At 39.5% G+C, this 16,767-nt stretch overlaps 2 protein-coding genes across 2 annotated transcripts; one reads left to right on the top strand and one right to left on the bottom strand.

Moving 5' to 3' along the window:
• Positions 1-147: 147 nt before the first annotated feature.
• On the top strand, positions 148-5,421 carry npm1a (nucleophosmin 1a). The gene is made up of 11 exons (XM_068716396.1): positions 148-285; positions 1,726-1,805; positions 2,476-2,595; positions 2,761-2,854; positions 3,030-3,142; positions 3,225-3,280; positions 3,458-3,521; positions 3,608-3,688; positions 3,824-3,934; positions 4,055-4,129; positions 4,319-5,421. The coding sequence occupies exons 1-11, from the start codon at positions 237-239 to the stop codon at positions 4,367-4,369; spliced, it is 894 nt and encodes a 297-aa protein (XP_068572497.1). The 5' UTR covers positions 148-236; the 3' UTR covers positions 4,370-5,421.
• A 1,988-nt stretch (positions 5,422-7,409) lies between these two features.
• On the bottom strand, positions 7,410-11,373 carry LOC137876641 (claudin-7-A-like). The gene is made up of 4 exons (XM_068716395.1): positions 11,049-11,373; positions 8,729-8,893; positions 8,545-8,629; positions 7,410-8,202 (listed from the first exon to the last, which is right to left on the bottom strand). The coding sequence occupies exons 1-4, from the start codon at positions 11,269-11,271 to the stop codon at positions 8,052-8,054; spliced, it is 624 nt and encodes a 207-aa protein (XP_068572496.1). The 5' UTR covers positions 11,272-11,373; the 3' UTR covers positions 7,410-8,051.
• Positions 11,374-16,767: the final 5,394 nt, after the last annotated feature.

Raw genomic sequence — 16,767 nt, 5'->3', positions numbered from 1 at the left:
TATCTATCTATCTATCTATCTATCTATCTATCTATCATCATGATTTGCAGTGTGCAGTGTTCATTGTGTTACACCTGGTAGCGCTGTTTCTTGCTTTCTTTCTTTCTGCGTGAAACAGAGAAGAAGAAAGGAGGCGGAGTAACACGTTGGTTACCAGCAGAGGCGCTTTGCTAGCAGTAGTTGGCTGTTGTACCACCGTATACAAGCAGGTCATCAGCGTTTTAAACGAAAAGAAAATGAACGGGATTGAAGACGAATCAATGACTCCACAAACGTTTCTATACGGTAATAGATCACTTCTGCATGTCGCGTGTGGTTTTAATTTGTTAATCATGAATTTGACGTGTCTTCACGTGTGCTCATATGAGAAACCGATGAAATGCGTGTTTATCTGTTTGGTGCTCTTATAATATTTAGGTAACATTACTGTTGTCACATTAAAACACTTGATGTGTAATGTGTTACGTTATAAAGCATTCCAGTATTGTAGCACGAGGTTGAATGAGTCTTGTAAAAAGCGCGCCTTCACTTTCAGTCCTACGTGATAGCGTTACACGTGTTTGACTGTCAACATGGCGGCGCCCATGTTTTGTTAACATGTTAATATTTCACTATTTATCTGTCCTCTAAACGTTGGGACAGCGTTACAATTCATTGACACATTATTTTTGTCAACCGAACACTGTGAGGTTAATTTTAACACGAGAGATTTTAGCTCGTGAGGAAAAGCCGTCTCAACGTGGTTTCAAACACACGCGGACCCTGCGAAATAAAGTAGACCTCTTACTTTGTAATTTGGTAACTTCGTTAGTTTGGCGCTATCTAAGCAAACACTTCATAATGGGGTTTTCTACCGTGAGATAGTGTCGTTGTGACTGAAATGGCTCACATTTAAAGTCTCATTTTAAGACTTTTCTTTGCATGTTCTGCATCTCTCCGTCCCGTCACCTCGTTTAACCTTTCGAGGTCTCATCGTGGGACGCAAACTATATTTGGACATTGTGAGGTATTTAAAGTGTAGCCGCAGATGGATAATAATCTCTCGTGCCGCTGAGCTTGACGGAGACTGGACGAATTGATAGTCGCAAATTCTGGGTTGATTCAGACAAAAGGAAAATGAGTGAAGTATTGTTTATACATTACACGTGTGATATGCGGATTTTTTTTTATCAAAGTAATTGGTCAATAAAGACTATCTTATCACTTTGAAAACTGTTACAGACGGGAGATAAAAAATGAGTTAATTCACCACCGTTTCTGCTTAGCTGTCTATCATTTATTGAAAATCAATATTTGTTAACTACTTAGGAAGTATAGTAAAATAATCTGCCTTTATGCCAACAGTCAACAGCTTTGTTGATAACTAAGCATAAGACGGTCATTAGTTCTGTTGTTTTTAACAACATAGTTTTCATGAAATTATTCTAAATTGATTTAATAGTTATATCTCCTAACTGAGCGGATCCTCTGTGCCAAGACCATGTGGAAGTATTCTGATCAGTAGTCTGTATGGCTCCCCCTGTGCACATTTATAATATACCACAGTGCTCCCTGCAATGAGGTCATGTCCCTCACATATATTTCAATAATTTATTTTTTTAAAGCAAATTACTCATCTGTCAAAGATTTAAAATCTCAGTATTTATATGCTTTTAAATTGTTGTTGTTGGAGTACCTTGTGTACATTTTTGTATTCATTTTTTAATGTTTTTTTTTTTTTATCAGGGTGTGTGCTGGAAGCTGGAAAGGAGGTGGTGTTCAATCCCGAGGATGATGACTTTGAGCATCAGCTGGATCTAAGGATGGTGAGAACCAGGAGCTCTAATTAAAGAGGCTTTACAACACGTCATTTCTAATAACTTGTCAAATGTTCAAAATTCCTCTGCTGACCACCATTTTAGCTGTCTATGACACCACCGTTGAATTTAATAACCGCTCTGTATGGATTATGCCTTTTAAACAAAAAAAATATATCTATAAAACAGTTTTTGTCGTTCAAAAATGCCCTCGTATTACATTGCCTTTGTATCCACTATGCAGAGATTGACATTTGATTTAATAAACGGAGTTCCTTGCTTAAAGTTATGGAGGGGAAGATTCCTGAATGTGGCACAATAAGCTGAATATGGTATTGGTAACTTGTAGTTTAAATGTAATGGTAGCAGCTTATGTAATTTAGTTAGTTCAAAGTAGCATCCCGTTAATAATCATACGGTTCCACCGTCTTGCTTCGTGTTAAAGTTGAACTCTCATTTTCTTTGGGCCCCAAACGCAATGCGAGTCTTAACTAAAGTCACCGTCGTCGTTCCCCCCCCACCGTAGTCTTGGGGTACAAATGTCTTCATTTACAGTGAACATCAGAATAGGATGCGCATCGTTCACGTTGTTGCTTTGTGCCAGAGTTCGTTTGTACAGATCTAGACGGGTTGGGTATGAACGTTGACGCAGCATTACAGTCCAGCTCTCCCCCTCTAGGCCTGCGTGGACCCCAGTACAAAAGATGAGCTTCACATGGTGGAGATGGAAGGACAAGACGCAGAGGGTCAGAAAATCAAAGCTGTCTTGGTGTCTCTGAAGCCCTCTAACCTGCCGAGTGTAAGTACACTTCTCACGTGCCGTTTCGGTAACAGTTTCTTCTCATTGAGTTTTTAAAGTTAGTGTCCCCTCGGCCACCCACACAAGTTTAAAGCTGTAATGGTTGAATGATGCTACTCGTCACCAACATCAAATCAGAAAGTGATTTTAAATTGTTTCTTGCAGGTGTGTCTCGGTGGTTTCACTATCACACCCCCGGCAGTTTTCCGTCTGAAGGCCGGCGCTGGTCCAATCCACATCAGTGGACAACACCTAGTCAGTGAGTATTTGTCCCCAGAGTATGCAGATGTTTTACGGGGTCAGCGTGGTTTATTGTGGTGGGGTTTTCATTAGCAAAACACTTTTTAAAAGTTTGAATAAACAGATTTATTTATTTTATTTTTGACGGTAGTGTTTAAATCGCGTCTAAAACTGTTTATTTCCTTTTTTTAAAGTGATGGATGCCGATCAGTCCTTTGATGAAGATGACGACGATGAAGAAGAAGAGGACGAATGTTGTCCAACATCAAAAAAAAGATCTGCCTCCTCCCCTGCCCTCAAGCCTCAGGTTTGTTTTACACCCTTGCTGTTTCAGTCTCACATTTGTCAAAATGTATATGACCGTAACCCACTTCATACCTCCTTTACAGAAAAAGATTAAAATGGAGATGGAGGAGGACGAAGACGACGAGGATGATGATGATGAGTGAGTTATGCTTCACACACATTAACATTACATTGAGTTCCTCGGTGGGCTCCAAACACTAAAATCCAAAAACTATCTGTATATATTTTTGGGTAAAAGACTGAACCAGTCGTATTGTATTTGAAGATCGTCGTGGCATAATGTTTGTTTTTAAAGGAAGTCTTTCATTTTGTTTAGGGATGATGATGATGATGAAGACGAGGACGACGAGGAGAGTGAGGGAGAAGAGTCACCTGTTAAGGCAAGCATCAATTTTCAAACAGTTGTCATTTCCAGCTGAATGAGCGTGCAGTTTGTTTTCTTACAGCATCTCTTTGTTTGTTACAGGCCAAGGCAACGCCGACCAAAAAACAAGCCCCAGCTCAGAATGGCAAGAGCCCCAATCCCAACACTCCATCCAAGAAGCAGGTAACTATTAGACTTCATAACCATTGGCTGTAGCCAGTATGTTGCGAAAATATGCTTTATCCTATCCAATGTAATATCTCCAAATGGTAAGAGAGTCTTCTCTCTCTGAATATCTTAATGTGGTGTTCATTACAGGAGAGGACCCCTAAAGGGAAGGATGGAAGGACACCTAGGACCCCCACCACTCCCAAAGCGACTCTAACGCTTCCTGAGCTTAAAGCCAAGATCACAGAGGCAATGTCAAAGGTTGGTGTCCCAATGCATCAGTGTATTGTTTTATCACTATGCTTTTTTCATTACCTGAAACGGTGATATGTCGCATGACGGCAGATATTTACATTAGTTATAATTCTTTCCATTTTACAGGGAGGAGTATTACCTAAAAGCCAGCCCAAGTTTGAAAACTTTGTGAAGAACGGTCACAACGTCTCTGATTCCAAGGTACAGTGCAAGTTTATCATACACGCAGTAGATTTGTATTTGTACAGAGCAGATCAGAAAAGCTCATCTACACAAAACTATTTGTAAAGTACTCATTTGGTTTGGATTCTCCCTTTGCTAATGAGACATTTTAAATGTCTGCCACATGCTTTTCCAACGTGTTAACAGTTGTGTTTTGTTTTTCTTCAGATTGTTGCGGAGCTGTGGAAGTGGAGACAGGCCATGAAGGATGCTAAATAACAGTCTCTGTAGTTTTATTATCTCTTTTTATGACTTGTTTCTACCCATAGCGCCTCTCAAACCCTCTGAAACCAAAGTCGGTGCCTCCCACGTGTCAATAATTCTACATCTAGTCCAGAGACTAGAGAGTGAGGCGCTGTCTTTCCTCCTCCGTCACCCTCTCACTGGGAAAGACGAATCATTTGTTTGTTGAATGAACCAGTTTACAGATTTGCATCCTTTTTGTAAATGTGTAAATAAAATTCTCGCTAGATTTTTGGCACCTGAGTATGGAGGACATGTTCATTTGTTTTTTTTAATATACAATAAAATTAATTCGGAACTATACAAATGCATCAGTCAGTTAAAAACCAACATACAGGACTGTTAACGAAGCAAACACAGAAGCTTTCAGCTAGAGCTGGACATGGCGACAGCATTTAAAGCAGAACCTTTTGGCTGACCTCAGCAGTGATACTGATTGGGCAGTATTCATTTTTCTGGTGTTGTCCACCATGAACATAAATAATTGCACTTTTTGAAATGTTTTGAATGTGTATGCTATTGAGAGATTCCTGAGGTCAAGATCCCACGACTACAAATTGTCCACGGAACATAATGGGTGCATGTAATTCTTCATGTATTTAACCGTCCGTAGGTAATCACACATTAGTATAGAGCCGCGAGCTGCGTTAACCCTTTGGGGGTAATGTCACTCACGTGATTGGTCTGTTTCGGTTCTTTGCATTGCCATGACTACTAGCCAATAGGCTAAAGGTATATGATGCATGAAGGAATTTGCAAATGAGTTCATTTTTTTTATTTTTTACTTAACCCGTTTACAAACAAGGATGTGCAGATGTTATGTTCTTAAAAACTGTCTACCTGTACTGAAGTTTGACGAGGCATCAGCTTCTGTGCTCATGTGACCAGTTAGAGTAACATTTAAAAAGTCAATGTAGATGAAAGGCCCGTTCCATTCCATGTTAAGTGTTTGTATGAGTTAAAATATGCTGTGGGTTTGAATGGACTATACCAAGATTGATTCACTAAATAAAATACTGTTTAAGCGATGACTTTGTTCCATTTCTCTGCTACGAGAATAGAATTTTACCTATTTTGAAGATGATTGCAGGTATTTGATTTGAGTATGCACTTGATTAAAGTTTCATGAACGGAAAATTGTCTTTATTTGGCTGTCCCATGTAGAGTCCAGGGTATCTTTTGAATGTTGCATTAGTGACGGAGCAGACGTCTCTTTCCCAAAGTTCTCCCAAACGGCTTGACTTTCTCGCATGTAGGCAGAGGTTTTAGTTAAGAGTTGACTGTTTAAAAAAAGTGCAAGGTTTACGCTGATACTCGACCCAAAAAAGGAGAAAATTAAGATGTATGTTAACTTTAAGAGTTCTCTTTAAATTATGAATCAGTTACTCTAAGTGTAGTTTTCATGTTCACCCAGTAAATTTGTCAGCTTGGAATTGAGCCCAACTTCAACCCTGTGACTGTTTTATGTAGTTATTGCTCCCTATTTTAATTCTTAAGTCATTCTTTGTGATTTAGGCCTGTTGGCTTTTGAAGTAATTTACATTTAAAGAAATGCTCAGTGCAGCTTTAACACAAGTCCCCTACCTAGGACTCCAATCATTGAAGTGTGTGTGTGTGTGTGTGTGTGTGTGTGTGTGTGTGTGTGTGTGTGTGTGTGTGTGTGTGTGTGTGTGTGTGTGTGTGTGTGTGTGTGTGTGTGTGTGTGTCAACAGTTCAAAGACAATGAGAAGGCCAGTTCAACATCCCTTTCTGCTCATTTTTACCTTTCAATGATCCAATAAATGACTGATTATATGGAGCAGTGCATCATTTACTGTCGATGTGATAAAAGGGTGATGCACAGTAATTCATTATTATTCAGTGACTATGTTGTAATGGCCTGGATTTACTCTGGAGGACTTTCTTCCCTCAAAGCACAGCGTAGATATATAATAGTATGGTAATAGAGTTAAACCACTAGAGTTCTCTGCTGTGGTTGCATTGAGTCTATAGGGCAGAGGCAGACTGGGGTCAGACGGTTTGGTCACTTAGGAGTGATCATTATTACTTTCTGGATCTGGCCTGAGGGGAGGTAAGAATAATAAGAGAATGAGAACAGAGGGAAAAGGAGAACTAGAGCAAGACACTGCTGGGTCTAATAAATCACAGGAAGGACTGATTGATGTCATGTGAGAGGAGATGTAAAAAGACGGGAGGAATAAGGATTCAGGTGAAAATAAATTTAAAAAAAAGCAGATCTGAGCCAGCCTAAACAATAATACTTTTACTGAGCCTTGAAAATATGATACATTTTAATGTAAAGTACTTTCATCCACCCGTGTAGTTCGTATAGCACCTACCCCCAACTAAAATCTGTTACCTATACACACCACAAGGTGGCAATAGAACCAAAGCAACTTTCCTTTTGTTGGCCATTATGAGGGTGAGTACCCATCAAACCAGAGCAAGATGGCTTCCAGCCAGAGTGAAGCATGGCTCCGATGAGTTCAGGTGCCTGCCTCTGTCGGAGGATCAACTGCAACCCGAGTCTGTTTACTCACCAACATTTCTAAATGCCAATATGCATCAGCTGTGTTCATGGATTGTGAACCCATTTACTAACACTACCTTAGACAAAGCATGCGTTTCATATTGTATTATTGGTGCATAGAGCCTCCATTTGTTCGGCTATTTTTTAAAACTTTTACTTAATTTAAATGTAGAAATTTAAACCGTTTAAATAGTAAAGTATTTTAAGCTGCACTTCCTTGTATGTGTGTTATTCATTTTCGTGAAGGCATTTCAACAGGCCAGAAACTTTACATTTTTCGTTTTTATTTTATGTATAACAAACAAGACATCACAATTTAAAAAGTAAAAAAAAAAAAAAAATGAATTCAGAGTGCAGCAACAGCTTTTGTGACTTAAAAAAAAAAATATTAGCAATAAGCCAGGCACATTCACACAAACAGTAACAAATGGATAGCTCACATCTGTCATGCTGTATGTATGTCAGCAAAAACATTGGCAAGTTGAGTAAAAGTAATCAGTATTCTTTATTTTATATATAGTTACAATTTTACTCCGGCACTTGATTGAATCTAAGTGGACTACAGTGGCACTGAGGGATTTGTAGTTTTCATATAAATAAAAAGCACAAATAAATGGAAATAATGGGAGCAAATTGCTGCTCAGGTGCTAAAATTATGAACTACTGTGTGTTCGGCCATCAGTCATTAACAGTGTAAGAGTTGTCCATTGCCACATCAGATTTCACATCAGTGCATTCAAACCATTTTTCCCAAAAACACTGTACATTCTAATGCACTGTACATTGTAGCCTCCGATAACTTGTACAATATCAGGTGCGTTTCACCTTAATTTTAACTTAGTGCTTTACAAGTGTCAACTAAGTGGATAGGTTACTACATGGCATACAAATCAAGCACTAACTGTAGCTCCAATGATGGCTGATTGGCAAGGCCAATCAGCCATTATTAAAAACTTGAATGCGTTTGTTAAAATAATATTACAGTAACATCACAGGGAAGCCCTGAAGAAAATAAAATAAAATTTAAAAAAAAGATACTGATCAGCTCCTGGGATACATCTGTTCAATATTTCAATATCTAAGTTGGACTAGCACGAATCGTAAAATGTTCCTTCAGCCTCTAACGGCTCAAACGTATTCCTTGCTGCTGGGGGGTCTGGACATGGGATACTTTGGTGTTGACTTTTCTCTTGGGCAGGATGCTGCCAGCATGCCTCCTCCCACTACAGCCAGGAACGATCCAGCCCAGGCAATGAAAATGGCAGAACCAAACTCGTACCTTCAGGGAGAGAAGTTAAGAGTAAGTCAAAAGGGTTAACTGATGCCAGCAGAGCTCGGACAGATACAAAACACGCTCGCCCAATACATTCATCAGCACGAGAGGAGTGGCTGGACACATGCAAATGTGTGAGTGTAGAAGGGGCAGGAGGGAGAGCTTAAAGCCTAAATAAATCAGCAGGTCCAACATGTTCGGGGACATTGAAAATGTAGAAAACAAAATCCAGAACCACCACACTGAAAATTACACATTCAAATGTTTACGTTTTCATTCTCACAGGTGCCTCTGCAGAAGACGAAAGCGGGGCATAAAGGTTTTCAGCTGAAGTTCTCATGAACTTACTTGGTATTGACAGGAGTGAAAGGATTATAGAAGGCTTGGATGATATCATGAGCATACCAAGAGCAGGCGACAATGGCACACAAAGCTGTGGGAACAAAAAGAAGAACATCATTTAAACTGTTAACAGTCAAGGGAATAGGCAAAAAAAAAAAAAAAAAAAAGTCATGATAAAATGGCTTCTTACATCCAATCAGGATAATGATGCCAGCAGCCATGGCAATGCGGGATTTGCGCACTTTGTCATCTCCTCCACAGTTGGTGCACTTCATTCCCATGCAGGCTGCACCCAAGCCAGCCACCAATACGATGATACTCACGATCATAAGGGCACGGGTTGCCTGGAGGGCACCTGGAAAAGAGGACAAGATGGGGTTAATCTAGCCGTTATTGTGACAAGTATTCAACAGTCAATAGTCGCTACACAGGGTCATGGGTGTGGCAAGACTTGGGCTTTACTAGAGTAAAACAACAAAAAGCAATTTCAAATTAATTTCTGCATTGATGTGTGGTGACTAAAAGCCTCAACTTATGTTTTTGCATAGTTTCTTTTATGCATTTTGAAGCCACCATTTGGGAAAAAAAAGGCAGTGTACACAAACACTGTTCACGTACAACAGAGCGGCTTCTGTCTCATTGCCGCTCCCTATAACAACGAACCACAGAAACCGGCTCTAACCGGAAGCCCAAAGAAACTACAGGGGGGGTGGGTGTGTGGGCTTGTATGCGTGCAAGTCAGAAACAGGTCTAGCCAGGTTTCAGGTTTCATTATAAGGAAGACACTCCCAATTTCAGGTACTTTCAGCAGGTGGACATTTTGCAGCTTCAACCTACGATCCCCCCAAAAAAAACTAGAATGTGAGGAATGCCGAATGTGGCTTAAACAAAAGACTCAATCTAGTTGTCACATTATCCCCCGTTTTGATATCAATTGTTCCTAAAAGTCAGGTTTGTGTTAGTGGGATTTGAGCGGGTATTTTCTGAATACCGCCATTATTTGTTCACTTGCTCCATATCTAACCACCGCAGCTGTAAGCACACAATGTTTATCAAAGTTGGTTTGTGTTCATGTTTGAAGAGGCCGATAAGAAACATTGAGCTGCAGATATTTTAATCAAATGTTTTGATAAATAAATGCCAACATGCATTATATGGCCAGTTGGTGAACTTCTCTCTAATGAGTAAGATACAGATGCGAGTGTGTTTCAGTGAATCCGTTGAGCCACGATGAACACACAGGGAGGGGCAGATGCACAAAACTGTACACAAGGTTTCACTGTGACATTCAGGCAGTTTACACCTGAGGGCAATCTGTCAACTAGTTCAATTTTAAACATGTACAATGACGAATCTAACTGCCATGCCGCCATTGACCCATCTAGTGCTTTAACATAACAGAGTCATAAAGACAGATGCAGCACATGGACTTTAAGGAAATGTAACAATTGTTACAACTTCTCCCTTTAGCTTTAGATGTTTATCTTTTACTGATGGCCTTCATGATTACCAATGAATAACCGGTTCCCTTTTAATTCTGTTTCTCTGAAGCACCAACACTGCCAGTCACATACCACACAGCCAGAAACTGGACCTTTGGTATTCTTATGCAATTGTTGGTGCTCAAACTGAAACTAAATGCTGCATTTATCTTTTCAGATTATGTATATGAATGAAGGAAAGACTCAAAAATGTTGGGCACCAACACAGCAAAATACTGGCTTTGTGTTAGTTCGATGCCCCCGTGGGCCAAAGACAAAGCCGCCATTTGTGGGGGCTGGTATGCAGACCTGTTGACTAAACAGTGGCTCATACAGGTGTTGTTTAACCGGTGGCTGTGCTGCGTAATGCAAGGCCTACACTACACTACAGGGGTTTCACACATGCAGGAGGAGGAGGACAATGGCCTGCAGGATAATCATTGCCTAACGTTAGGTGTAAAAGTGCTGCACACAGCCTACCAAGTGGAAAGAATGTAAAAGAATTATAAACATGTGGCCTGTATTGCGCAGTGCAGGTGAGGCCTCATAGTGAGGTTTGAACAAAAAGACGACATTCGGAGTGAATAAAAGTTCAGTTAATAAGTGACTAAACCGGTTTGCCCTAGCCTCAGGAATCTGGAGAGTTGTAAAAGACGACTCAGAAGTAATTGCAGAAAATGGCTGAGAGAAAAGAAAAAAAAAGAAGAAGCTTGTATATTCCAACAGGTGCATGTCAGTTTCCTGGTACACGTTAATTACCGCTTTTGTATTAAACGGTCAGTACAATTTACTTTAAACCCAGTTCAGCCACCAAGATAAGTTTCGAATGATAAATTACTTTTTCTTAAAAAGGTACTTTTTATGAACACGAAAAAGAAAGCTTTAAGCTCAAAGGAAGACTGAACCTTCAAGGGTTTTCAAGCCAACAGGCCTACCTGAATATGACACATTTTTGTATCTTATAATAATTTTAAAACTTACAACAAAAGAAACGAAAAAAAACTTGGTCTCCAATAACCGGTTACTTACTGTTGAGCTGCAGGATTGAGTCGTACACTTTGCACTGGATTTGGCCTGTACTCTGGAAGGCGCAGGACATCCACAGTCCTTCGTACATGGCTATCGCCGTGATGATGTTGTCCCCGGCGTAAGAGGACATCTTCCACTGGGGCAGAATTGTGCCAATTATCAGTCCAATTAAGCCGATAAGGGCCAGGGCGAAACCCAAAATCTGCAGACCCGAGTTGGCCATTTTTTCTTTTCACTACTTCTTCGACTTAACGGCGAATCAACAAAAGACGACGTCCACCTGCTGCGAAGGTACAAATCCCCCACTCTACAAACCGACGGTGTTTAACGAAGTCTGCTTTGCTTCTGACAAAGTTAACTCTTCCGTTATTATCTGTTTCACGTATTCCTCAGCTTTCTGAAGTGAAGTTAGCAGAAGACTCAATTTGTAGTCTCTCGGAGATTCGTCACGCACCTGTTCCTCTGCCGCACCTTGAATGGGGAGGGAGTCGCGGGAGCGAACTTTTTTTAGGCGGTTTCTGTCACAGGTGGGCGGGGACGCGCACGTAGTTTCGACTCATCAGTCGTAGCGGCGGACACTTGAAGTTTCATGATGTAAGCGCTTCCTGAAACAAACCCCCACGCTCACAGACAGACACCACATGAAAGAATGTATATTTGGGTTATGATTATCTGGTTTATGCTAAATTTATAATATGATGACACAGTAACTCATCTGAAGTTAATGTTGCAAATGCTAAATTCATAATAATACATATTTTAAAATGTCATGCTGTTTGATATTACCAAAATAAATACTATAATAATATTTAAATTTACAATCCATTAGAGCAATTACATCTTAAATATGGCTGTGACACAGTACTACACACAGGAAATTGTAAGCATATGTATTTGGTCAGCCTCATAAAATGGGGAAGTTTGTACACATCTTTTTTTAACAAGTAAGGCACCAAGGAGAGAACCGGGCTTTTATTATATATGCATGCATAGAATAGCACCAATAGTTGGCTTAACGATATCGGCTCCATGGGTGCCTAATTCTAAATTGTCCAAAATGGGAAGTTGCATTCTGGTAAGTGGAAGTTGAGTGGAAACATTAAGTTCCATTCAATCACGCAAGAGTCAAATAAGATATTTTATTGTGTAATATGATCACAAGCCATTTCCCAACAGACTATATGAATAGGAACATTTTCTGTAAGTAAGCAGTCAACTAAAGTAACTATGTGTTTGTTGTACTCATTTCAGCTGTTAACTTCAGAGAGATTTAACCTGAACCATAATTGATAGTTTTTAATTAATATATTAATTAATTAAACACACATTAAGCAATCAATATCTTAACGGTTGGGTGCCAAAAGCTGGGGTATCCACTGCCAGCAAATATTATTTTTAAAGATGATTTTTTCACACATGTTATTTTGTTGGCTTTGTCATTTTTATGTGTGTGTGTGTGTGTGTGTGTGTGTGTGTGTGTGTGTGTGTGTGTGTGTGTGTGTGTGTGTGTGTGTGTGCAACTGTCATGTGCTTGAGTTATAGGACAGATTAAATGGCCCTCTGTATCCTGCTCTGACAGAAGCTTTATCTGCCATAGTTCAGCAGAGTTGAACTGAACTGCACTCTGCCGTGGAGGAGGTACATTTTGAACCCAAGAAAAGTCCACATACGACAGCAGGCGTCTGAGACGGTGAGTTTGGTTAACAGTTATAAGCATGAGTACCGTGCATCGATGCTTCCTGTTGTTATGACAACATATAGTGCATTTTATTTAACCAGCACATCAGATGTACTGCATACTTTGAACGACATTATCACAGGTTACTTGGAAATCAGAGTGTGAGTCAGGGCTTCCTGAGTCTGGTTTAGCTGATCCCTGATCCTGTATTGACTCAAGTGTTAATAGAATGAAAACGAATGTTTGACTGAAACGTTCCTTGTCAAAGGGGATGAGAAAGACTTTTCCTACACCTACTCACTGGTCAATATAATGTGTTTGTACCAGCCAGCTCCTCTGACTGGGTTTATTATGAGTAACTCTCACTTCCCCCTCAGGTACTCATCTGGACTAGTGTGGTAAAAAGAAAGAAGGAAAAAAAGTTCTTTTGCTTTTCCTGTTAATCATTCGTTAGTGTGTTTTACTGTCTGTTTTGTAACCATTATTCTCCATCAGATAGAATTCTGTCTTTACTTATTTCTGATCACGTCAGGATTTATAGGCAAAAGAAAACCTTTCAGTAGAATCCTTCATTAAAGTAAACACCTTCCCCCTGGCACACACTAGCACAAGGTGGAGATCTAAGAGGCTGGGAGTTTTATTTTCAGGAACACAGCACCCTGAGGGAGAATCGCTTTCAGGTCACAGTTTGTTCTCACCAGTTCACTATGACAACATGAGAGGAAATCACAGGACTCCCAGTTTTCAACCGGTTAGAGATAAAGTGTTGTTCACCATGTCCTATTGTTTCTCTGTTTTGTTTTGTTTTTTCTGAGAACTGGATGTTCGAACTTAAATCTGTGACGGTGTAATTATGATATTTTTAAATTGTGCATATACATGTGTGACAAACAGGTGTTATTGAGCACCAGCTGATCTCTATGCAGTTATTAGAAACTAGAATGTGCCGTAAAAAACATAATCTCCACGCACAAGGGAGCCTAACAAGCACAAGCATGTGAGTTTCTCACACACTTTTACTCGATTGCATCATAACATCTAAACATATACAGTGATAGTCAGGTTCAGAAATTACTATGATACTTGCGCAACATTGAGACTTCTCAGATTGATACCCGCAGTCGCTCGCTGAGTCATCAGATACTGTAGGAGAGACACAGGAAGTAAGACGTAAATATTATTTACTTGTCACAAGTTTCTTGACTCGTCAGATGACTCATCTAAATAGAAAACAGATGACACTGAATGGAACAATGCACATGTGTTTATTCTGCTTCACAGGGTGTGTCAGCTCTGTGAAAACATTAAATACATTTTTGAAGAGGACTCAGACAGTCCTCTTCAAAAATGTATTTAATGTTTTCCAATCAGGATTCAACCTCTGTCTGACTCTTGAGTATTGATGAGTGTGCACGTTGTATCATGATTCTAGGAAGTAGGCTGTAGGACAAAAGGTGAAGAGCAATGCTGCCATCTGGTGGATACTGTGACTATAAAACAAAGATATAAACTGCCATTTTAGCTCTTAGGCCTAACAATTAAAGCACCATGCTGTTTACTCATTCTATACAAATGGAACAGGCAACCACGTTCAAGGAACATTTCAGGTGGATTTCTAAAATAATATATTCAACCCTTAAATCCAACTTTTAAAGTAGACTCTTATAAAAGTGCATAATTATTGTACGGTTGAAATATAAAGAATAGAATAAAGATATAACTGGACATCATGTCAATGCATTGGGAACAAGTCTGGATAATTACAGCCTCCATGTTCAACCTTGAAAAACAAGATAAAAGATCATTTAAAACCAGAAATCAACTCCATCAATTTAACATGAATCGTATATTGAGTAACGATTGGTTTGTTTGTACAGGAGCTACACAATCAATTTCAAGCCACAAGAAGCAGCAATACAAACCACAAGGGTTATTGGGCCACGCATGATGTACAAAAATAATGCTCCTGCAGAAAAAACAATGGAGGTTGTTTCTTTAATGCCAATGTACTTTTCTGTTTCATTTTGAACCATTTATATCTGTGTTTAAGTAATGTTTACTATTTTGAAAATGTGATGGACTTGTGAATATTGTGAAAAGAGCAAACAAATGTTTTCCTCTAATCAGCAATCTCAATACAAACTGTTATCACCTGTAAAAAAAACCAAACTACAAATGTAAACTGTAAGCTATGTAACATAATCAACAATGATCAGACAGAGGCATTTGAATTACATCCAGATGTGCATGTATTTAACAGTGTCCCTTAACTAGAACTAGAAAATGCATTTCCTGCTAAAAATGCGTTGGAATGCTGAAAGCTGAAAGCTGAAATGAATTGCAAAAACATTGCTGAAAATACAGAAATGAGAGACTACCTGTCTGAAAAATGTTGAAGCCTGAAAGCATTTAAACTGCACTGCTGAAAACCCTTCTAGTTGAAACGTCTAACTATGGTGTCTGTAGCTGAAAGTATGAGAAAGAAGAAGGCTTTGAAAGTCGAAGAAGTTTAGCAGGATTTGAAGATTTTCTCCATAGATATCCCTTTGAAAAAAACTTGCTTAATAATTAGCTTAATAATTCAAAAAGTTTAAAGATTACAAATATGAAAAGTCATATCACCCCTCTCCTGAAAGAGCGGAACATTTTGATATTTGAATGGTTTCTGTGGCTTAAAAAATGTCAGCAGTAGTGATATTTGTAGTAATAGTAGTAGTAGTAGAAGTTGTAGTTGTAGTAGAAGTATTTTTAGTAGTAGAAGTATTAGTAGCATTAGAATAAGTACTAGTAGTATCAGTAGTGATATTTGTTGTAGTAGTAGTAGTAGTAGTAGAAGTTGTAGTTGTAGTAGAAGTATTATTAGTTAGTAATTAGAAGTTAGTAATTAGACGAAATAATATAAGTAGTAGTATCAGTGGTCGTAGTAATAGCTGTAGTAGTGGTGGTAATACTTAATATAACAGTAGTAGTAGTAGAAGAAGAAGTAGTAGTAGTAGTAGTAATAGTAATGGCAGTATTTGAAGTAATAGCAGTAGTAGTAGTACTAGTAGCAATCGTACTAATAGCTGTATTAGTACTGGTAGTAGCATGAATAGCAGTAGTAGTAGTAGTAGCCAGAGGGAGAGACGGAGAGACAGAAAGAAAGACAGAGGGAGAGACACAGATAGACAGGAAGACAGAGATAGAGAGAGAGAGAAACACAGAATGACAGAAAGACAGAGAGACTGAGTGAATGAGTGTGAGAGAGTGAGAAAGGCAGACAGACGGTTAGATGGACTGAGTGAGTGAGAGAGACAGACAGACAGACAGTTAGATGGACTGAGTGAGTGAGAGAGACAGACAGACAGACAGTTAGATGGACTGAGTGAGTGAGAGAGACAGGCAGACAGACAGATGGACTGAGTGAGTGAGAGAGACAGACAGTTAGATGGACTGAGTGAGTGAGACAGGCAGACAGACAGTTATATGAACTGAGTGAGTGAGTGAGACAGGCAGACAGACAGTTATATGAACTGAGTGAGTGAGTGAGACAGGCAGACAGACAGTTATATGTACTGAGTGAGTGAGTGAGTGAGTGAGACAGGCAGACAGACAGTCATCTGGATTGAGTGAGAAGAGCACTGAGTGTGTGGGAGAGAGAGACAGGCAGACAGACAGATGGACTGAGTGATTGGGAGAGAGAGACAGGCAGACAGACAGTCATGCTGAATCAGCATTCCAACAATAAACGTTCTTTACATTCGTCACAAGTTCTCTTAGATTGCTTGACCGTGGTTGTTGCACAACATGAGAGCTACTCACCGGTTTAGACATCACCACAGTCACCATGAAGGCAGCGCAGAGTGTAGTCCTCACAAATGCCATTGCTCTCTTTCCTGTATTTGCTGAAACAAATAAGCCATAAGCTTTTTAAATCGGTGGAATTGGACATCTGCTGCATTTCAGAGAGGAATATTATGCTTTTATCTCCACTACATTTACCTGACGACTACAGACACTCGTTATTCTGCAGATTATTCTTTATACTAAACATAAAACATG

The sequence above is a fragment of the Cebidichthys violaceus genome, unplaced genomic scaffold (assembly GCF_023349555.1).
Source record: "Cebidichthys violaceus isolate CVI_PGR_0920_01 unplaced genomic scaffold, fCebVio1.0.p SCAF_20, whole genome shotgun sequence".
Lineage (NCBI taxonomy): Eukaryota > Metazoa > Chordata > Actinopteri > Perciformes > Stichaeidae > Cebidichthys > Cebidichthys violaceus.
This window is presented reverse-complemented; position numbering and strand designations above follow the sequence as displayed.